This window comes from Genypterus blacodes, unplaced genomic scaffold (genome assembly GCF_046128005.1).
Source record: "Genypterus blacodes isolate CSIRO-AG114 ecotype Tasmania unplaced genomic scaffold, CSIRO-AGI_Gbla_v1 ptg000157l_1, whole genome shotgun sequence".
Taxonomy (NCBI): Eukaryota; Metazoa; Chordata; class Actinopteri; order Ophidiiformes; family Ophidiidae; genus Genypterus; species Genypterus blacodes.
Genome location: NW_027466958.1, coordinates 410,088 through 431,280, shown reverse-complemented (window position 1 = coordinate 431,280; position 21,193 = coordinate 410,088). Strand labels below are relative to the sequence as shown.

Sequence of the window (21,193 nt, the reverse complement as noted above, 5' to 3'; positions counted from 1 at the left end):
TCTTTTTCTTCACCTCCTTTTTCTATTCTCTCGTTTTTTCTTCACCTCCCTTTTCTCGTTTTCCTATTCTCTCATTCACATTCTTCACCTCCTTTTTCTCATTATCCTATTCTCTCGTTCTGTTTCTTTTTTCTCATTTACACATTCTCTTGTTCTTTTTCTTCACCTTTTTTATCGTTTGTCTATCATTGCTAATGTTGCTCATTCTTTCCTTCTCTCTTTCTGCTCTGTCTGCAGAACCTCCTGAAGAGCAATGCAACACTGAACTGACGATGACCTGAACTGTAGAACGTCATCATAAACGAATGTCCAAGCATCAGATTTGTTTTATGGATTTAATCAATGTATCAAATAAACATACAGTCAACACAACGGTTTAGTTGTTTGCTGCTGATTGTGTGTAAACAAACTGATTCAGCCTGAAGCGTTGAAACTCTCCCACAATTATTTGAAATTACAGAAATAATTTAATACATTTATGTCGAAATACAAAACAATTTTAAGCAACAAAAACATTTAGAACTGTGAAGAAAAGTGACAGGACTCGTCGTCTGGGCCGAGCACGGGGCCGTCAGAACTCTGAAAGACACCAGCCACAGAAAGGTGAGATGGGACACTGAGAAAGGTCTTCTGCTATTCCTACAGCCGGAAAAGGCCTGAAATAAATATCAACATTCATATAAATACCGGGGATTTCGTGAGGCCAGAAGTCGTTGCAGGCTGGACAGTGCGGGTCTGTTCTGCCTTTAAAGTACCGAGCCACACAGGGGTTGTGGATCTTGATGCCACATGCAGGATTCTCACAGATTTGAGACTGGAAGAGAAACAGAGACAAAACTACAGTCACCATGTTTACTGGCAAACATGGAGTTAATCCTGAACTTCAAACCTAAAGTGTGTTTGACTCAGGTTGTTTCAGTGAGATGTGAAGCCTAAGGTGAAATCCATGGAGATAAAGACGGCCGAGCAGAATCGTATTTACCTGAAAAGCGACGCTGTGACAGATGTGGCACATCTTCACCTGATCCGGATACATGGTGCGGAAGTACTGCTCCATCTCCATGATACACCGGGTGGACAGCGTGTACTCGCCCCGTTTCTAAAGAATTAACGGCAAAGCAAGAGGAAGGCAGGTCAACGCACCAACATAAACATGGACAAGTCAAACATCGACGTGTAAAGTAACCCAGGGGACGTTAGTGAAAGAAACTGTGATGATATTTGTGCGCTGGTGGCGGTACAAGTCCAATCCCTGAGGCCTGTTTGAAGTCCTCTGTGAGCTGTAAACCCTTGTGCTTTCTTTGTGTCACATTGTGTAGCATTGCGGTCGTCTTAGAGGCAGCAGTAAGTTGTAACATTCAGCCCCCTGGTGCCTGGAAATGGAACAAACCTGGTTGGGCTCTTTTCTATTGTACCTCATTGAGCCATTTGTCCTGCACCAGTCTGTTCAGCAGGTGCTCCGTCTCGCTCTTCTTCAGCTTTCGGCTCGTCAGTGTGTCGGCGCTGTTCAGGATGTCGGTGGAAGAGGCCTTTCCCGTGTCCGAGTTTACGATCAGGTCCATCTGTGGCGACACAGAGCCCCGGTTACACTTCAGGCTCCACTGCACGTCACTCTGCTGTCTCAGTGACTGTTAGCCTCGCATAAGTCTCACTTAAACAGATCTGTTAGCATCCTATCTCAAACGCATTCAGGGGCTCGTCACAGAATTGAACTCACCGTTTTCCTGAACAGCTCCAGCTCGTTGTCAGCGTATTCTGTCGACATCCTGGTCACTTCGGTCTCAGCCATGTTCACCTGAGCGGGATTGAAACCGAGCCGGTGTGAGTGACAGCTCTTTGTAATTACTGACTATATTATCAATGATGTCATATTCGCTCCTCTTCCTTCCTTCCTTTAAATTCTTACAATGTGCACACGAGGATTTGTGCAGTGAAGAGTGAGGTGAAGGCACTCACCAGGGCGTAGTACTGGTGCCCGTCGTCTTCAGACATCCCTTTCCTAATCTGCATGTACATTGGCTGCAGCTTTGAGTTGATGGTATCGATAAATTCGTCCAGTTTGTCTGCGGCGAACTGGGCTAAAAGAACATGGAGACATTCAGTTTGTTCATCACATCGATCACTTCCTGTCCGATCACGACTATGAACCCATAACCTGACCTCAAAGATGTCAGATTATTATCATCAAGTACTCACTGCCGTGGGTTTCACAGCAACGGCGATGAAGAGTCTTCGCTGCCCGCTCGTTGACGAAGCCGTTTGCCATCATGGTCTGGAGGAACCTTCGATGGCCGTCACCCATTGCTCGGGTCATCACTCTGGACTGAAGGAGACAGAGAACACAGCAGCAGGTCATCGGGGGCAAAGGAGAGGAAGTGTAATGTAACTAACTAACTAATGTAAAGAGCACAGACTAAATAAAGTAAATATACTGCTGATGAGTCATGGTTAAAAGTTGCATGTTGTGAGGTAACTGGAGAAAATGGCGCCCAGCACGAGTTTTATGGAAACAAGTTAAGTAAACAACCAAAGAATTGATTACAAACAATAAAAGGAAGAAGCGGAAATGCCATCAGAAGTGTCGCCTGGCAGCAGGAAGCACAGTCACTGTCACCGTTAGAGCGCTTCACAGTATTTCGCAGGTGAACCCGGCCCAGACAGGTTGGTTCCCACCTGCGGGGGGCGGAGGAGGTCGTGTGTGTGTGTGTGTGTGTGTGCGTGTGTGTGTGTGTGTGTGTGGCGCAGAGACCCGACACCCCGAGCACCGCTAACACAGACAGGGACGGAAACATGAAACTCACGGGTCTGAGCGGACGGGTGGAAGCTGAAGAAGAAGAAACTCGGCCGGAAAAACGCTGTGGTTACAGACGAGTCAACACACACACACACACACACGACTCGGTTCTGTTGGCGCCTTTCCTGTCGTATTCTTCTATTGCCCAGTGTCACTTTCGGCCGCCGACGTCACAGCGCACTGCTGCCCCCTGCTGCCCTGGAGGAGTTAGTGACCAAACACTCACTGCGGCTACTGTTCAAGAAAAGGGGTGTTCGTTTCTTATCTTTTTTTTTTTTTTTTTAAATACAACTACTGGGGCCGCCACTTAAGTGTATACCTCCACTAGGGCCAGATAGTCCTCCAATTATGACTCACAATGATGGATTTATGGAATGAGACTATGGATGTATTAAATCCAGCTTGGTCCAAACTGCAGACAGCAGGACAGCTCCACGCAGACACGCCTCTGGATGCAACAGCAAAACCTCCTTCTTTCATTTGAAGCTCACTCCAGACAGACGCAAAGACAGAGACCAGGACAGTCTGTCTCTTTTGATATGCAAATGATGTGTGTGTGTGTGTGTGTCCCCTCTGCAGCTGCCTGCACACCGTCCTAACACTCCTGTGCAGCGCTGCTTCAAACCAGTGAGAAAGTATTTCAACAAACAAAACAAAGACCACAGTTATTCTAAATGCTTTATTATCCTAACAAATTAAATACGAACTTATAATACAAGGTGTCTTTGATTATAATATAACCTATTATTAACATTTAAATACAGTATCCAATGCTTGAGCTTTACTGCAGCCACGTTTCTCTAAATCATCCAATCCTCAGTGATCCTCATCAAAGTGTTCAAATGCAGAGGGCGTCAGAAAACACTTCTGTTATCATCAATCATCATCATCATCAGAGCAAAGTGGTCAATGCTTTCACATGCAAACAATAACAGCTGATTCTGGTGAAAGTGTGATTGCAGTGTGTGTATTACCCTGATAACCTGAAGAACAGACTGTGTGTTGCAATCTGATAGGCGTCACAAACTAAAGAGACGGGACATGGAGACAATTTGTCACGGTTTGTTTTCTTGCCGTGTCAGCGACGAGTAGCAATCAAATCATTAATGTTAATGCAAAGACACTGATATTTAGGATGATGAAGGAGCCAGACAGTGTGCAGTGAGGTTTCACAGCCTCAGCTAAAGCTCTCCTGACCGCAGCCCCATCGCACAAAGGGGATGTGAACCAAACACGCTGCTGTTTAAGGTCTGGGGACAAACCGTGTGTGCATGCAGGAAGCTGATTGCTTTCCTAACGTGCAAATAGGGAACCATAGATGAGAAGTTTGATGTTTGATTGATGGGAACTCTGCCAGAAGCGATGTGTGTTCTTGTCTTCACATGGTTGACCACTCTGATCTGATGGAGATGTTGCTCTTATTGAGAAAAGTGAGATAAACAACAGAAAGAAAGAAAAAAGAATCTATGATCTGATAAAGTTTAGTAAGTCGTTCTCCCAGCTGAAGTCTCCTGTGGCGACGCGGCTTCTCCATCTTTCACAGGTAAACACTCCTAAGCCCTTACAGTCAGGATCCGGGGCACAGCGGGCTTCTTTTCTCAGCACATCATCATCATCATCATCACCACCACCATCTTCGTCCTTCTCCAAAGCCCCCATTGTTGACTCAGTGTGCTTTTCTTTGCCTTTAATACCTCAACCGTTTACTCTGGCAGCTGCTTGCTGATGAAAGTCCAAACCTGAGGAACAAAACAAAGGGATAAGAAGTCAAAAACATTGTTGATCGTCATCATAATGCAACCTGTGGTGTGTGTGTGTGTGTGTGTGTGTGTGTGTGTGTGTGTGTGTGTGTGTGTGTGTGTGTGTGTGTGTGTGTGTGTGTGTGTGCTCACGTGTTCTAGTGGCTGGTAGGGAACTGTCCGTGTGTGTTGATGGACTGTTGCAACTTCTCCTCTTTGGCCCTTCTGCTGTGGCAAAGCTGTGGAACACAAAAACACTCAGCACACCTTTTCTTCTTCCCCATGGACGAGCTGCTCTGAGCCCATGATCAGCAGTCAATCAATGAAGATGAGCATCTCACCGTTCTCTTCTCCATGAAGTTTGTCAAGAAGTCGTCTATGTCCGCGCGGCCCTCCAGAAAGTTCTCGGCCGTCTCCTCCGACTCCTCCTCTGCCTGGTGGGCCGCCACCTTCAATCGAGCCTGTAGAGCACTCAGACTGCAACTCTACACCAAGGAGAGAGAGAGAGAGAGAGAGAGAGAGAGAGAGAGAGACAGAGAGAGAGAGACAGAGACAGAGACAGAGAGAGAGAGAGAGAGAGAGAGAGACAGAGAGAGAGAGAGAGAGAGAGAGAGAGAGAGAGAGAGAGAGAGAGAGAGAGAGAGAGAGAGAGAGAGAGAGAGAGACAGAGTTGAATGTTGACACCTGGAGTTAAATTCAGAACAACATTCACACTCTTCTTCTATTTCAAAGTCCCTCTTTGTTATTTTTGAGATCTTCAAACTAAAACAGAGTTCAGCCTCTCTCTTACCTCGCTGAGGTCGTGCTGTCTCTGCATTTTTGTCTCAAAGGCCGACTTCATCTGGGTCAGCTGATCGTACTGTCAACAGACAAAACACACGTCCAAAACTGCCAACTCTCTCTCTGTGTGTGTGTGTGTGTGTGTGTGTGTGTGTGTGTGTGTGTGTGTGTGTGTGTGTGTGTGTGTGTGTGTGTGTGTGTGAGAATGACCCCTCTGGCTGACCTTGTAGAGCATTTCTTGTCTTTTCCCTTCCAGCTGCGGCTCCATCTGAAGGTTTCTCTCTGTGTGGGACAAAGGGAAATACACCGTTAGAATGTTCTGCTCTCTCTGCTGTTCTGTTGGGTTCTGTGGAGGCAGCAGGGACAGACGGGACTCACTGGCCATGTCCACTATGTTGCTGACCAGATCCTCTTTGTCGTCCGTGACCTGTTTGAGCTGCGGCAAACTCACAAACAACTCCAGCAGCACATCCTCGTCTTCAGACATGTCCTTCAGCCGGGACAGACTGGGGGGTGGAGCGGAGCGGTCGGGAAGAAAACAAACACATTTATCAGCAATATCTCTGGAAAACGCTTCAGACAAAGGAGTGGATTCACACCGACGTCTGTATTTTCAGTGATGAAGCAGTTGAAGCCTCCATTAAAGCAAAACGCCACACACTGATTTCATATTCATGCCACTAACAGATGATAAATCTATCAATGTTTGGAACGCGTCTGTCTCTTTAAATCTGTTTGTTGTCTCGAGGAAATTGTTTCCTTATACGTTTCTATTTCAGGAAAACAACATTTGCTTCCTCGAGATTCAGAGACATTTACAGCTGCAGACAACAATAGATATCAAAACACCAGATGAGAACATTCTGGACTTCTTTACTTCATGTCGCAGAGCTCAGGAAACGACTCCGGTATCTCAGGCATCTTATACATGTGTCCGTTCAGTCCAGCCTGAAAGAGACAGAGAGAGAGAGACACGTCTATGTACATGGAAACCACCAATCAGCTCCGACCTGTGTGTGTGTGTGTGTGTGTGTGTGTGTGTGTGTGTGTGTGTGTGTGTGTGTGTGTGTGTGTGTGTGTGTGTGTGTGTGTGTGTACCTGTGAGTCTGCAGTGGGCACAGGCAGTGGGAGCTCAGTAATCAGTCCATAAGGGGCCGGAGCTCGAGGGGGCCCGTGGGTGCCCTCCACCCCGGGTCCCACGTGACGCGGAGCGTAGTGGAAACCCTGAGCGGGGTACGGAGCGATGCCCGACGGCTTATACATGCTGCTGCAGTCAGGCGGGGAGAGAAGGAAGGAGGAGCGTGAGGAGCAGGAGGACATGAGAAAGGAAGGAGCCAAGAGAGGAGATGGAGACTCACTATGGGAAGCCGGCGGTGCCACCTGACATCAGAGCAGGAGGACTCTTCCAGAACTCGTCCAACAGACTCTGAATGACTTTACCCAGATCTGAGTGCATCCCAAACTGCAACACACAAAACCAGAGAGTTACCTCGAGAACGACACGAGACTCGACCGGTAAACAAGATAAGAGGAAGCTCTCAACGGAGAAGAAGGAAGGAGGGGAGGAAAACCCAATCGGGTCACCATGGGGTCAGGCTGCAGCAGATGACCAAGCAGAACAAAGGATTCATCACGCTCCTCACGCTTCATCTCACAGTTCAACCACAAGATCTCATCTGGTCCACACCACATGACACAACTCAGGAGACAGGAAGTAGACTTTACAATGCACTGCTGCCTCATCGCTGACCTGAACAACGCAACACTTCTTCCTCCTTTAATCCAAAGAATTTAGTTTGGTACATATAAGACACATTTCTCCTGAAACCTAAATCTTTGGTTGGGTTCAAAGTTGTGTCAGCAAGCCAATGAGACTGAACAACCACTTACATTGGTGATGAGGGGGCTGGTGACCATGGTGCCATTGTTGCTGTCCACTAAGTGGTGCCCGACGGGGGGGTAAACACTGACCACCGGCTTCTCCTGAGGGAACTGAGGAGGCAGCAGACTAGAGGAGGAACAGAAGCAAACACGTTCAGCTGTTTGAGACAATGTCAAGGGCTGAAGGGTCAGAGGAGACTGAGCCAGCGTCTATCTATCTGACCTGTGCTCATAAATGTAATAAAACCTGGTTTATAAAACAAGACGAGGGCTAATAAGTCAGCTGAGCGATCCAAAGAAAACACATTCTATTAGCTGTGTGGGGAAATAAGCAAACATTGGATCTTAGTATCTGAGTTCGGCCTGTAGTTTGTGTTTATTCTCCAACTTTGTACTCTTATTGGGAAATTATTATGATTTTGTTGTAGAGCTTTTACAAGAAGAACAATCTCTCAAATGTGATCCTCCAATGGAGCTGATCCAGACTGTTCAACATCAACATTATGATACATTTCAATACGGGGACCAAATCCTTTGATATCAGATGTTTAACATTGTACTCCCATATTAGCCCGAGCTGTGACCCGGGCCGGACTGACTCGGCCCTGAGAGATATCAATGATAATAATGATCAGGAATGATTCATAGCGGTGCAGTTTGACTAGGATCTGATGTGGAACAGATCCGACGGCGACGACTTCAGCCAGAGCCGACAAACGAGAGACGAGCAGCGCAATGGGAACAAAGCAAACAAAGTCCAAAGCCCATAAGTCGGAAAGACCATGTGACGTAATGACCTCGTGTAGTCGGCGGTGTGAAGATCGCCGTAAACAGCCGAGGACACGTTTGGACCTGATAAGGAGATGAAAGAAGTGTGACGTGCTCCGCTTCCTTGCTCTCTCTGTTTTCACGCGTGACTTCACTCATCTACTCACATTCCAGTTGTTGTGTTCCATCTGTATTGTGCGCGAGTCAAATGTGCCGACTGAGCAGACTGAGCAGTGAAGAGACGGCCGTGCACTCACATGTTAACACTAATGGTGGAGTTGTTGACGGTGAACGGTATCCTGTATTCCACATCCTTCTGGATCTCCGCGAGGCTGAAACAACAAGCAGAGAAACATCATGAAGGCTTATTGGACATCTTGTAATGCTCACATGTTGACACAACAACAGTGATCCAATTCAGAGGGTTCCGTCTGGACCAGTGAGATCAAATGTCATATTTGGAGAGAGACAGCAATGTATTTATTTTCTAGTCTACATTGGCATCACTCACTGTGTCCTGTGTGTGTGTCTGTGTGACTTCTACACAAACTGGATCAAACACCATAACAGCCTCATGATCCACAGGAGGCTATTATTTTATACAGGCTTACACATTTGAAACTGGTTGACTTGAACAGGTTGGGCCACAGGTTGAGCCTCAGTCATTGATCTCCAGTTTGTGTTTGGGCTCCTGGGCCGTCTGACTTGAGGCCTTGTGGTCTAATTTTTCAAACAAGGAGAGTTGCCGGTTTTCCTCCAAGGCACTGAATCCACAAACTGCTCTAGGGGCGCCGAATCATGGAGTTGTAAAAAGAATGTGTGTGTGTGTGTGTAAGAGGGGCGCAAGATGCATTTCAAATCTGTCTGATTGTATGTGACTGCATGTGATTTGAAAGTCTCTTCTCATGTATTCCCCCTGACAGGTCCCATGTACAATAAAACATTGTGTACTCTTCAGCACACACACTTATGAATCACCACAGATGAGTTATGATGCTGTCAGTGAGTGAGTAAGTGAGTGACACGCACACACGCTCCTCTCCAACACCTAATACTTTAATCAGTGCGTCTTATGATCCTGCTCCATCGGAAACATGCGTGCGTGACAAACAGCGGAACGATCAGCTGCGTCTCGAGTCATCGGCGCTATAAATAGACGCTGCGAGTGTGACTGACTGACCGGCTGGATCGGTTGGTGAGCAAATCCCGTCAGGTAGTTCCGTGTCACAGCACGAGACTAAACAAAAATGTATCCCAGCTACTATGAGCCGCTGAGCGAGTTACGTCATGTAAACAGGAGGAAGTGTCCATCCGCCTTAGCTACACGTCTACGTTATAACTACACTTGTACACACACACACAGGCGTTAACGAGTGAAGCCTTAAGTGTGCTTTGAATCGACCGGGCCGGGCCGCTCATGTTACCTGGAGTGAGCGGCTTTCAGCGACTCGATCTGCCGCTGTCTCTGCTGCTGGAGGCTGTTTAGAGGGAGAGGTCCGGAGCCTTTGGACAGGGGGAAGAGCCAGTTCATCCTCTCCTGGCGACACCAAGAGTTGAACCAAGTGACGGGGTGACAAAAAAAGAAAAAAGAAAACGGGAACAAGTCGAAACAAAGACAAAATGGAAGGGAAAGTAGGAGCGGGCACGCGTTGTTGTGATCCGTGCTAAAGCCGTGCTAGCGTGTTGGCTAATGACTGTTTGTTTTGTACACGAGGCTCACTTCAGCGTTATGTTACAGAGTCCGAGAGCATATCCTCAGGCGTCCGGGAAGATGTCGACTAAGACCGATGCGCTGGCGTGTGTGCGCAGGTTTAACGGCGTCATGACATGGACGCGAGGCAAAGTAAAGAAAGACAAGACAGCGAGAGAAGCTTCATCAACATTCGCGTCTTCTTCTTCTTCTGTTATGGTTTGTGGCGAGTGGAATGCGGATTTAAGCCCATTATCGCCGCCTAGCGAACGGGAGAATAGCAACAATGACAGTGACGTCACCAATATTTTTTAACAACATTGATGTCACGTTTGTTCAATAATAAGTTAAGCATTTTAGACTATTATGACTCATATCAAGTTATATGAAATTAATATTGCATTGTTTCAACTACATTTCTATTAATCATCTAACTGACTTATTTTTATTATATTAATATAACATTTTTGCACTCAGTTCTACATATAACCTTTAACCCAAAAAGCATTAAGATTTTTCACAACTCTTAAACACAAAGAAGAAAATGAAGACCTTGATGGACTTAAGTGATGTTTTCTTCATTTGGGCGCCTTGCTGTTCTGCTGCTGTGCTGTATTGTTTGCAACTTCTTTTGCATTGAGAAGTGTCTGATATAACCAGTGATCACTTCTCTAACTCAGAAAGAAAACTTGTGTCACAACAGCTCATGTAACCACTCTGATCATATTCTCTTCCTCTATGCTCCACAGAGGAGAAACGAGCAGTTATCAATGACAGTGAACATGTTCTCAGGCTTCAACACGTTTTCAGATAGCAGTTACAGTTTTTATGTTAGAGCCAGTTGATCCACATGTGGTCTTCAGGTGTTTTCAGCCTTCAGACTGACTCAGCTCTTTGTCTCGGCTTCATTGGCTGCACCTGTTGTTTATAAACAATCAGCAGCTTCAAATGATTTGAGCTTTAGCTGTCACTCACACTGCTTCTAACTTCTTCATTCATTCAGGGACAGAAACCACTGCAACATTTTTCAGACCTTCAGATACTTCAGCATTTATCAAAACCTTTTGGTAGTTGCAACTACAGCACATCTTCAGGGAATGCATTCCGAGTAACATAAGATTTAATGATTCACAATAGTTAAGATAACCACTCTGATCATATTCTCTTCCTCTATGCTTCATGAGGAAACTAAGAGCAGTCATCAATGACAGTGAATACATGAAACAAATCACTGTTGACCATCAACTTCATGCTCAGAGGAGAATATCACGACTCATCATCGTGGTTAGCGAGATCACACACTTTAGAAACACATTTCTCAAGTCAGAAACTATAGAAATGATCCCTGAAAGTATAGTCTTAGTTTGGAGGAGGACCAGAACAGAACCTCATTCATGAGAAAGTCATTGTTACTTCAGGTTCCTCTTAACATAATGGTAGAATGGACGACTCATGAGACTAAACACAGCATGAAAACAATGCAGCATGAACACAACTCAGTATCTCAGCTGCACCTGAAGACATTTTAATGTTGTAGACTATGCATAATGAGACAAAAGACAGAAATGGCTCTATCCATGCATGGCTGAACCTGTCGTTGTCTAACCCGCTTTTAAGGATTTGAGCTCTAGCTGTCACTCAAACTGCTTGTAATTGCTTCATTCATTCAGGGACAGAAACCACTTCAACATTTTTCAGGCCTTCACACTTCAGTCTTTCAGGCAATTCAGCAAAACCTTTCAGTAACTGCATTACAGCACATCTTCTTCTAGTTACTTTACTTGTGTTCAGCCTTAATATCTCACATTGGTTCAGGTAACCACTCTGATCATATTCTCTTCCTCTATGCTTCATGAAGAAAACAAAGAGCAGTCATCAATGACAGTGAATACATGAAACAAATCACTGTTCACCATCAGCTTCATGTTCAGAGGAGAATAGCGCGACTCATCATCGTGGTTAGCGAGACCACACACTTTAGAAACACATTTCTCAAGTCAGGAACTATAGAAATGATCCCTGAAAGTATAGTCTTGGTTTGGAGGAGGACCAGAACAGAACCTCATTCATGAGAAAGTCATTGTTACTTCAGGTTCCTCTCTACTGTAACAGGGGGATTTGTCATTTTAAGTTAACAGCACGGTGACAAAAGTAACACACATCACCGATTTATTTTTCTCTACATTCTAGAAGTTCTCCTGGTTCTCAGGCTTCAACACGTTTTCAGATAGCAGTTACAGTTTTTGTGTTAGAGCCAGTTGTTCCACATGTGGTCTTCAGGTGTTTTCAGCCTTCAGACTGACTCAGCTCTCTTTCTCTGCTTCATTGGCTGCACCTGTTGTTGTGTATAAACAATCGGCAGCTTCAAAGGATTTGGGCTTTAGCTGTCCCTCAAACTGCTAACTTTGTCAGTTGTTGCAATCACAGTGAATTTTCTTGAGGAAATGTTACTTACTAGTTACTTTAGTTGTTAATGTTTGACATAAATAAAGATAACCACTCTGATCATATTCTCTTCCTCTATGCTCCGCAGAGAAACAAAGAGCAGTCATCAATGACAGTGAACATGTGACAAATCACTGCTCACCATCAGCTTCATGCTCAGAGGAGAATATCACGACTCATCATCGTGGTTAGCGAGACCACACACTTTAGAAACACATTTCTCAAGTCAGAAACTATAGAAATGATCCCTGAAAGTATAATCTTAGTTTGGAGGAGGACCAGAACAGAACCTCATTCATGAGAAAGTCATTGTTACTTTAGGTTCCTCTTAACCTAACGCTACAATGGACGACTCATGAGACTAAACACAGGATGAACACAATGCAGCATGAACACAACTCAGTATCTCAGCTGCACCTGAAGACATTATCTTCACATTATAGACCACAATGAATCACAAGGCAAAAGGTAATGAAACAAAACTGGTCACACTTAAGTTAAGTTAGTCTATGAATTGCTTCTCTTTCACAGTGAGATCTTGCTTTAGACCAGGGGTGGGGAACCTCCAGCTGTTTGGTCCAGCCTGTGTGACAATTCTGGCTCTTTCAATGATGGCATATAAATATTTATACTGTGATCATAATCCCTCCGTCAGACTGCAGATGGAAGCGCAAATTTCGAAACGTACTAAAGTCAGAAACTCTAGAAATGATCCAGTGAAGTCTTAGTTTGACTCAGCTGTAACCTCCACGTGGTTCCCAACAGTCCCTGTCACTCAGAGATGCCCTCTGCTGTTAAGAATCTGTACTGCGTCAGTCTGAGTTGTCCACCTCGTGTTCATGACTCAGCAGTCCTGTGTGTCTATGAAATAACGTTTATCTGTCCCACGTGTGTGAGATTTTAAATGACAGACAGATAGGGTAGAGTCAGCGTACTACTTTCAGCTGTCCTACTTCATTTTCTCCGAAGCTGAATTTTTCCTTTCACACCATACCGGTAGCCACTCTGATCATATTCTCTTCCTCAATGCTCCCGAAGAAACAAAGAACGGTCATCAATGACAGTGAACATATGAACTGAATCATTATTCACTGCCCGCTTCGCGCTCAGAAGAGAGTATCACGACTCATCATCGGGGTTAGCGAGACCACACACTTTAGAAACACATTTCTCAAGTCAAGAACTATAGAAATGATCCCTGAAAGTATAGTCTTAGTTTGAAACAGGGCGAGGACAGAGAGTCATTCACAGGAAAGCCTTTCTCACTTACGGTCTACACTGAACCCAGATCAGCTACAGGCAGATACAACGACCAGCTTTAACTATTAAACACATGACAGAGATGTGTATGCTGTTATAAATACGTGACCATCCAGGGACATCTGACAAAACAGACAACTTTATTTGAATTAAAGCGATTTGATTGAATGTTAAGACAGAAACTCTCCAGCAAAGATCAGTCACTTTTAAACTGTTACTAGTACTAAACAATATGTCAACTAAAGTATATACCATAACTGCTACATATGTAGAGATAAACACGGGACTGTCATACTCGTAGAAATTAACATTTATCTGTACCACGTATCTAACAATTACAAGACTACCTCCAGTTTGGAACACATCTGTTTCACTTCTACCTTGCATGACCTCACCCCACCTCTCATAACAGAAGTTCAACCATTGAAATTGATTTTGTCAGTTGTTGCAATCACAGTGAATTTTCTTGAGGAAATGTTACTTACTAGTTACTTTAGTTGTTAATGTTTGACATAAATTAAGATAACCACTCTGATCATATTCTCTTCCTCTATGCTCTGCAGAGAAACAAAGAGCAGTCATCAATGACAGTGAACATGTGACAGATCACTGTTCACCATCAGCTTCATGCTCAGAGGAGAATATCACAACTCATCATCATGGGTAGCGAGACCACACACTTTAGAAACACATTTCTCAAGTCAGAAACTATAGAAATGATCCCTGAAAGTATAGTCTTAGTTTGGAGGAGGACCAGAACAGAACCTCATTCATGAGAAAGTCATTGTTACTTTAGGTTCCTCTTAACCTAACGCTACAATACACAGCATGAACACAACTCAGTATCTCAGCTGCACCTGAAGACATTATCTTCACATTATAGACCACAATGAATCACAAGGCAAAAGGTAATGAAACAAAACTGGTCACACTTAAGTTAAGTTAGTCTATGAATTGTTTCTCTTTCACAGTGAGATCTTGCTTTAGACCAGGGGTGGGGAACCTCCAGCTGTTTGGTCCAGCCTGTGTGACAATTCTGGCTCTTTCAATGATGGCATATAAATATTTATACTGTGATCATAATCCCTCCATCAGACTGCAGATGGAAGCGCAAATTTCGAAACGTACTCAAGTCAGAAACTCTAGAAACGATCCAGTGAAGTCTTAGTTTGACTCAGCTGTAACCTCCACGTGGTTCCCAACAGTCCCTGTCACTCAGAGATGCCCTCTGCTGTTAAGAATCTGTACTGCGTCAGTCTGAGTTGTCCACCTCGTGTTCATGACTCAGCAGTCCTGTGTGTCTATGAAATAACGTTTATCTGTCCCGCGCGTGTGAGATTTTAAATGACAGACAGATGGGGTAGAATAGTGTATTACTTTCAGCTGTCCCGTTTCATTTTATCCGAAACTGAATTTTTCCTTTAACATCATACCGGTAGCCACTCTGATCATATTCTCTTCCTCAATGCTCCCAAAGAAACAAAGAACGGTCATCAATGACAGTAAACGTATGACCTGAATCATTATTCACTGCCCGCTTCGCGCTCAGAAGAGAATATCACGACTCATCATCGTGGTTAGCGAGACCACACACTTTAGAAACACATTTCTCAAGTCAAGAACTATAGAAATGATCCCTGAAAGTATAGTCTTAGTTTGAAAGAGGGCGAGGACAGACAGTCATTCACAGGAAAGCCTTTCTCACTTACGGTCCAAGCTGAACCCAGATCAGCTACAGGCAGATACAACGACCAGCTTTAACTATTAAACACATGACAGAGATGTGTATGCTGTTATAAATACGTGACCATCCAGGGACATCTGACAAAACAGACAACTTTATTTGAATGACAGCGGTTGACTGAATGTTAAGACAGAAACTCTCCAGCAGAGATCAGTCACTTTCAATCTGTTACTAGTACTAAACAATATGTCAACTAAAGTATATCCCATAACTGCTACATATATAGAGGTAAACACGTGACTGTCATACTCGTAGGAATTAACATTTATCTGTACCACGTATCTAACAATTACGACACAACCTCCAGTTTGGAATGCGTCTGTTTCACTTCTACCTTGCATGACTTCACCCCACGGCTCGTAAAAGAAGTTTGACCATTAGCATTGATTCAATGGCCACTCTGATCATATTCTCTTCCTCTATGCTCCACAGAGAAACAAAGAGCAGTCATCAATGACAGTGAACATGTGAGAGATCACTGTTCACCATCAGCTTCATGCTCAGAGGAGAATATCACGACTCATCATCGTGGTTAGCGAGACCACGCACTTTAGAAACACATTTCTCAAGTGAGAAACTATAGAAATGATCCCTGAAAGTATAGTCTTAGATGGGAGGAGGACCAGAACAGAACCTCATTCATGAGAAAGTCATTGTTACTTCAGGTTCCTCTTAACTTAACGCTACAATGGACGACTCATGAGACTAAACACAGCATGAACACAACTCAGTATCTCAGCTGCACCTGAAGACATTATCTTCACATTATAGACCACAATGAATCACAAGGCAAAAAGTAATGAAACAAAACTGGTCACACTTAAGTTAAGTTAGTCTATGAATTGTTTCTCTTTAACTGTGGAATCTTGCTTTAGACCAGGGGTGGGGAACCTCCAGCTGTTTGGTCCAACCTGTGTGACAATTCTGGCTCTTTCAATGATGGCATATAAATATTTATACTGTGATCATAATCCCTCCATCAGACTGCAGATGGAAGCGCAAATTTCGAAACGTACTAAAGTCAGAAACTCTAGAAATGATCCAGTGAAGTCTTAGTTTGACTCAGCTGTAACCTCCACGTGGTTCCCAACAGTCCCTGTCACTCAGAGATGCCCTCTGCTGTTAAGAATCTGTACTGCGTCAGTCTGAGTTGTCCACCTCGTGTTCATGACTCAGCAGACCTGTGTCTATGAAATAACGTTTATCTGTCCCCAATGTGTGAGATTTTAAATGACAGACAGATGGGGTAGAATAGTGTATTGCTTTCAGCTATCCTGCTTCATTTTATCCGAAACTGAATTTTTCCTTTAACATCATTCTGGTAGCCACTCTGATCATATTCTCTCCCTCAATGCTCCCAAAGAAACAAAGAACGGTCATCAATGACAGTAAACGTATGAACTGAATCATTATTCACTGCCCGCTTCGCGCTCAGAAGAGAATATCACGACTCATCATCGTGGTTAGCGAGACCACACACTTTAGAAACACATTTCTCAAGTCAAGAACTATAGAAATGATCCCTGAAAGTATAGTCTTAGTTTGAAAGAGGGCGAGGACAGAGAGTCATTCACAGGAAAGCCTTTCTCACTTACGGTCCAAGCTGAACCCAGATCAGCTACAGGCAGATACAACGACCAGCTTTAACTATTAAACACATGACAGAGATGTGTATGCTGTTATAAATACGTGACCATCCAGGGACATCTGACAAAACAGACAACTTTATTTGAATTAAAGCGATTTGATTGAATGGTAAGACAGAAATTCTCCAGCAAAGATCAGTCACTTTCAATCTGTTACTAGTACTAAACAATACATCAACTAAAGTATATGAACGCCCCTACAACTACATATATAGAGATGATCACGTGATCATCATACTCGTAGGAAACAACGTTTATCTGAACCACGTGTCTAAAAATAACAAGACAACATTCAGGTTAAGATGCGTCTGTTTCATTTTGCGCTTGTGTAACTTCACCCAACCACAGCACTCGGCAATTTACTTCTTAACATTGAATCGATCGCCACTCTGATCATATTCTCTCCCTCAATGCTCCCGAAGAAACAAAGGACGGTCATCAATGACAGTGACCGTATGAACTGAATCATTATTCACTGCCAGCTTCGCGCTCAGAAGAGAATATCACGACTCATCATCGTGGTTAGCGAGACCACACACTTTAGAAACACATTTCTCAAGTCAAAAACTATAGAAATGATCCCTGAAAGTATAGTCTTAACTCCAAATCGGCGTGTAAAATGCGTGTGGTTCCCAGCAGAGTCCCTCTCACTCAGGGTTCTGCACTGTCGGGACCACAGTTTTGAATCTATAAACACGTGACATTTCGGCACAATCGACATCGTATTTACAGATATTTGTATGCACTATGTGGTTTTAAAATACGCATAAATATGTGACCATGCCGGGACATCTGACAGAAGATTGAACTACATTTGAATTACAAAGTGTTGAATAAATGTAAACACAAGAGGAACCCCCCCTTGCAAAGATCAGTCACTTTCAATCTGCACTGGTACTTATTTGTTTGGTTACACAGGTTTGAAAGTGTATGTGTATGAGATTATGCCAATTGGTGTATGTGTCATTACATCATTGAGAGAGCTTAGTGACCAAGTGAAGCGAAATCAATCATTCTAATATCCCACGTGTTTGTGAATTCAACTTGCTTAGCAATTGAACACAACCCAAGCGCATGTACTTGCGATAGAAACAATGTCATACCTTATTTTGATTGTCACACTTTACCGGTAGCCACTCTGATCATATTCTCTCCCTCAATGCTCCCGAAGAAACAAAGAACGGTCATCAATGACAGTGAACGTATGAACTGAATCATTATTCACTGCCCGCTTCGCGCTCAGAAGAGAATATCACGACTCATCATCGTGGTTAGCGAGACCACACACTTTAGAAACACATTTCTCAAGTCAAGAACTATAGAAATGATCCCTGAAAGTATAGTCTTAGTTTGAAAGAGGGCGAGAACAGAGAGTCATTCACAGGAAAGCCTTTCTCACTTACGGTCCAAACTGAACCCAGATCAGCTACAGGCAGATACAACGACCTGCTTTAACTATTAAACACATGACATTTACCGAGTCGCATTTTCAGCGCAAATATGTATTTTGGTCGCTTTTGAGGACAGTACTGTAATATTATAAACATCCCAAATATGTCCCAGAATGCACTGCAGGAGGAAACCACTGTTATTTTATCAAAATGAATGATTAGATAAAGTCTAGGGTCACAGCGTGAATTTGTAATGATCCGATTGTAAAATGAGGAATTCAATAATTTCGACTACACATAACTAAGAGTGGTAGAGGTCGTGTTTGTACGATAAGTTTGTACCGAACGCGCTGGACCCGTGCGTCGCTATATGCCTTCCCTTCCTTCTTTAGACCGCTGGTGGTAATGCGATGCAGTTCCGCTCCGTGGTTTTTAGACCAGATACGCTTGTAAAAAGAACGAATAAAATGCTTATTTACTAACTAAATGGTTATAGGACTAATTTAGTCAATAGACATTTCACTACACGCGTCACCGATAAGAGACACAGACGAGTTGCCTTAAATTACCGATACGTTTACACTGTCAAAATGGTTCTTTCTTCAAGTGCCTGTGTCAAACACTTGGGGGCGGCATTTCTCTAATTTCATCAGCAGATTAACAAACAGCATTGAAGCAAAATGTGACATAAGACACAAATTCTTCTTGTTAAATTTGACAAAGACAAATTCTTGTTACTGTTTTGTAGCGAATTACTTCGTGGTTTTACGTGTTTCTTTTGCCTCTCACCTCTTACACTGTGGCAGGCAGGTAACAACTATAGACTCTGCGAGAAACTTGGTACTTTTCTCCAACACGACGCTAATGTCAACCGTTAATTAATGACATTTAATGAAGCAAAACGACAAACTTACCAAGAAAGTATCCCGTCCAACGTTTGAAACGTATCTTCGGGCATCCTAACTTCTTAGGCGACTCTTCGGCGTACCTGGGCTCATCATCGTCAAATCTGTGGTTACGTAAAGGCGCCTATTGCGCATGCGCAGTGAGAACCACCAATTCCGCTTTTGATTCCAAATAGTTTATTCGTGCATTACCAAAGCATTCATCATCTATTAAGTACTAGAGATACAGAAAAAGTGCACCAATCAACCTTTATTGTCTACTTTTGGTCTTTATGTTATTCCATAAATATTATCTCACGACTGAATATTATTTTTATACATCATTTATTAATAAACTTGGTTTGCAGTGTTTTTGCTGCTTAAAGCTACACAGTGCTGAAATGGATTGAATAAACAGTTTAGTCGCTACATGACTGTAAGGGAATGAATAGAAGGCACATGTGTGTATTTCTGTTATCTAAGTCATATGAACATGCAACTACCAAATACAAAACAGGACAACGGGTTAAGATTCAGACACGATAAAGGAGAGAAATTACAGCAAAACTACGTTCTCGTCTTTTTTCATTTACAACATCAGTCGTGAGTCAAAGGAGTCCAAATGAGTGCAGTAATAACAAGGAAATGTAGGAGTAGAGTCTGTTTCTTCTCTCAGTGCAAAAATAACCATCAAACTACAAATAAGTAAAGATTGAAATGATTAAACTGACCTGAAACACCACATCTTGATTATACCTTCATATTTTCATTAGTAAATTGTATAATTTAAAAGTGTCCAGCAGCATGACAGTTGTATTCTATTTATAGCAATTACTTGATCATGACCATGTATATTCTCTCTCTCTCTCTCTCTCTTTCTCTCTCACTCTCTCTCACTATATATATATAATATATATATATGTTTATATGTATATATCTATATTTGTGGAGTATGCGCTTGGACATGAATAATTATTATATATATATTATATTTTTGAGGACTAGCAGGGAAACAAGGTGACATTGATCAGGCAGTAAAAATGACTTTGCTGATTAGCAGCACAGTCGAGTCCGTCAGTTGTGCGTGGCCATGCGTTTATCAGGTTTGAGCTCGGGCTACTGACTCATAACAGTCAAATCTCAATCCTGCTTACTTCCCTCATCAGACCGGCGTTCTTTTTGTCTTCCCTTCATGTTTTTGGCGTCTTCTTTCCCTCCCTTCCTCTAGGCCTTCTCCTTGAACCTCCTCCAGAGCTGATGCACTTGTCTCCTGGCACCGGAGCGAACGCAGCTGGAGAAGGAAGTGTGGTGTCTGCCCTTCACCTGGTAAACACAGAGCATGAGGCGGCACAGTCACCATGGGGCAGAGAGCAAGCTGTACCTCATATTAAACCAAAGGAGTGGAACTGCAATGAAGCGGAATCTCATGTTTTGCTTTGTAATTCTTTTGGCCACACCCTGTTGATGATTCCAGTAGCTTAGATTCCTTTATGCAAGCGTCTTGTACACAACTGAATGCATTTTGTTACTTGTTTCCTTATCGTTTTTATTATATTTCCCTTCATACAGGCAGAACTTTCTAGGTTTGTCTCCTTTGTTTCTTTACACCTGCCCCATAATAATACACTGTAGGAGCCAAACAGGACTTGATTCATTGTCCTGTATGATTGAACTACATTGGATTTATTGGATCATAGCATTCATGCTGTCTTTACAATAAAAGAAGAATAAAAGAGAATCATTATTGCAGATTTAACTGCAGTGTTGTGGTCGGTACTTATCTGCTTGCCAGCTCCCTCTTCAGACAGGATTTAAAGGAGACGGCACGCTCCACAGCTTTATAGCCCTGAGAGGCCAGTGGACGGAGTGATAGATGGAGGAGGAAAAGGAGGGAAAGAAAGGGAGCAACAGGAAAGAGGTGCAGATGTAAGAGAGGGTTGGTGGGAGGCAAAGCAAGAGCAGCGGGACGGAAATAGAGAAATGAAAAGTGAGAACAGCGTTAATAAGCCAAGACTGTGAAGCCAAAACAGCACAAGCTGAGCGTGTTACGTGTTCAACACAAAGCTCAGGCACAGAAACCTTTGGTCATATACGTCATAGAGAACACGTTTACTGTTTCATCTTCCTCATATGATCAGCACTTTACATAAAACCTGCAAAACTCTTACTAC

At 43.4% G+C, this 21,193-nt stretch overlaps 3 protein-coding genes and 10 non-coding genes across 16 annotated transcripts in view; all 13 read right to left on the bottom strand.

Annotated features, from left to right (window-relative positions):
* Positions 1-336: 336 nt before the first annotated feature.
* On the bottom strand, positions 337-2,937 carry nsmce1 (NSE1 component of SMC5/6 complex). Of its 2 annotated transcripts, none has more exons than XM_076167295.1 (8): positions 2,802-2,937; positions 2,197-2,318; positions 1,957-2,078; positions 1,718-1,795; positions 1,416-1,562; positions 983-1,099; positions 688-814; positions 337-579 (listed from the first exon to the last, which is right to left on the bottom strand). In XM_076167295.1, the coding sequence occupies exons 2-8, from the start codon at positions 2,312-2,314 to the stop codon at positions 572-574; spliced, it is 717 nt and encodes a 238-aa protein (XP_076023410.1). In that variant the 5' UTR covers positions 2,315-2,318; positions 2,802-2,937; the 3' UTR covers positions 337-571. The 2 variants fall into 2 exon arrangements, with proteins under 2 accessions (XP_076023410.1, XP_076023409.1); XM_076167294.1 differs by having other exon boundaries at positions 339-579; positions 2,197-2,323.
* Positions 2,938-3,458: 521 nt separating this feature from the next.
* vps37a (VPS37A subunit of ESCRT-I) lies at positions 3,459-9,883 on the bottom strand. Of its 2 annotated transcripts, none has more exons than XM_076167315.1 (12): positions 9,387-9,883; positions 8,220-8,294; positions 7,204-7,321; positions 6,672-6,775; positions 6,412-6,580; positions 6,191-6,261; positions 5,692-5,819; positions 5,537-5,595; positions 5,324-5,392; positions 4,875-5,018; positions 4,687-4,772; positions 3,459-4,533 (listed from the first exon to the last, which is right to left on the bottom strand). In XM_076167315.1, exons 1-11 carry the CDS (start codon positions 9,491-9,493, stop codon positions 4,692-4,694), a joined length of 1,125 nt encoding a protein of 374 aa, XP_076023430.1. In that variant the 5' UTR covers positions 9,494-9,883; the 3' UTR covers positions 3,459-4,533; positions 4,687-4,691. The 2 variants fall into 2 exon arrangements, with proteins under 2 accessions (XP_076023430.1, XP_076023431.1); XM_076167316.1 differs by having other exon boundaries at positions 6,412-6,577.
* Positions 9,884-10,797: 914 nt separating this feature from the next.
* LOC143013680 (small nucleolar RNA U3) lies at positions 10,798-11,013 on the bottom strand. The gene has a single exon (XR_012965195.1). It is a non-coding gene; the product is annotated as a small nucleolar RNA U3 (small nucleolar RNA).
* Positions 11,014-11,470: 457 nt separating this feature from the next.
* On the bottom strand, positions 11,471-11,687 carry LOC143013689 (small nucleolar RNA U3). The gene has a single exon (XR_012965205.1). It is a non-coding gene; the product is annotated as a small nucleolar RNA U3 (small nucleolar RNA).
* Positions 11,688-12,147: 460 nt separating this feature from the next.
* Positions 12,148-12,361, bottom strand: LOC143013647 (small nucleolar RNA U3). Its single transcript, XR_012965164.1, has one exon. It is a non-coding gene; the product is annotated as a small nucleolar RNA U3 (small nucleolar RNA).
* A 735-nt stretch (positions 12,362-13,096) lies between these two features.
* LOC143013683 (small nucleolar RNA U3) lies at positions 13,097-13,311 on the bottom strand. Its single transcript, XR_012965198.1, has one exon. It is a non-coding gene; the product is annotated as a small nucleolar RNA U3 (small nucleolar RNA).
* Positions 13,312-13,882: 571 nt separating this feature from the next.
* Positions 13,883-14,096, bottom strand: LOC143013667 (small nucleolar RNA U3). Its single transcript, XR_012965183.1, has one exon. It is a non-coding gene; the product is annotated as a small nucleolar RNA U3 (small nucleolar RNA).
* Positions 14,097-14,795: 699 nt separating this feature from the next.
* Positions 14,796-15,010, bottom strand: LOC143013644 (small nucleolar RNA U3). Its single transcript, XR_012965161.1, has one exon. It is a non-coding gene; the product is annotated as a small nucleolar RNA U3 (small nucleolar RNA).
* Positions 15,011-15,495: 485 nt separating this feature from the next.
* LOC143013663 (small nucleolar RNA U3) lies at positions 15,496-15,709 on the bottom strand. Its single transcript, XR_012965179.1, has one exon. It is a non-coding gene; the product is annotated as a small nucleolar RNA U3 (small nucleolar RNA).
* A 716-nt stretch (positions 15,710-16,425) lies between these two features.
* LOC143013646 (small nucleolar RNA U3) lies at positions 16,426-16,640 on the bottom strand. Its single transcript, XR_012965163.1, has one exon. It is a non-coding gene; the product is annotated as a small nucleolar RNA U3 (small nucleolar RNA).
* Positions 16,641-17,130: 490 nt separating this feature from the next.
* On the bottom strand, positions 17,131-17,345 carry LOC143013645 (small nucleolar RNA U3). The gene has a single exon (XR_012965162.1). It is a non-coding gene; the product is annotated as a small nucleolar RNA U3 (small nucleolar RNA).
* A 534-nt stretch (positions 17,346-17,879) lies between these two features.
* Positions 17,880-18,094, bottom strand: LOC143013643 (small nucleolar RNA U3). The gene has a single exon (XR_012965160.1). It is a non-coding gene; the product is annotated as a small nucleolar RNA U3 (small nucleolar RNA).
* Positions 18,095-19,234: 1,140 nt separating this feature from the next.
* LOC143013611 (calcium uptake protein 3, mitochondrial-like) overlaps positions 19,235-21,193 on the bottom strand; it is a 50,040-nt gene continuing 48,081 nt past the window's right edge. For both annotated transcript variants that reach the window (XM_076167298.1, XM_076167296.1), the window contains one exon: positions 19,235-20,345. In XM_076167298.1, coding sequence (XP_076023413.1) covers positions 20,247-20,345 — 99 coding nt within the window. In that variant the 3' untranslated portion in view covers positions 19,235-20,246. The remainder of the gene's footprint in view (positions 20,346-21,193) is intronic.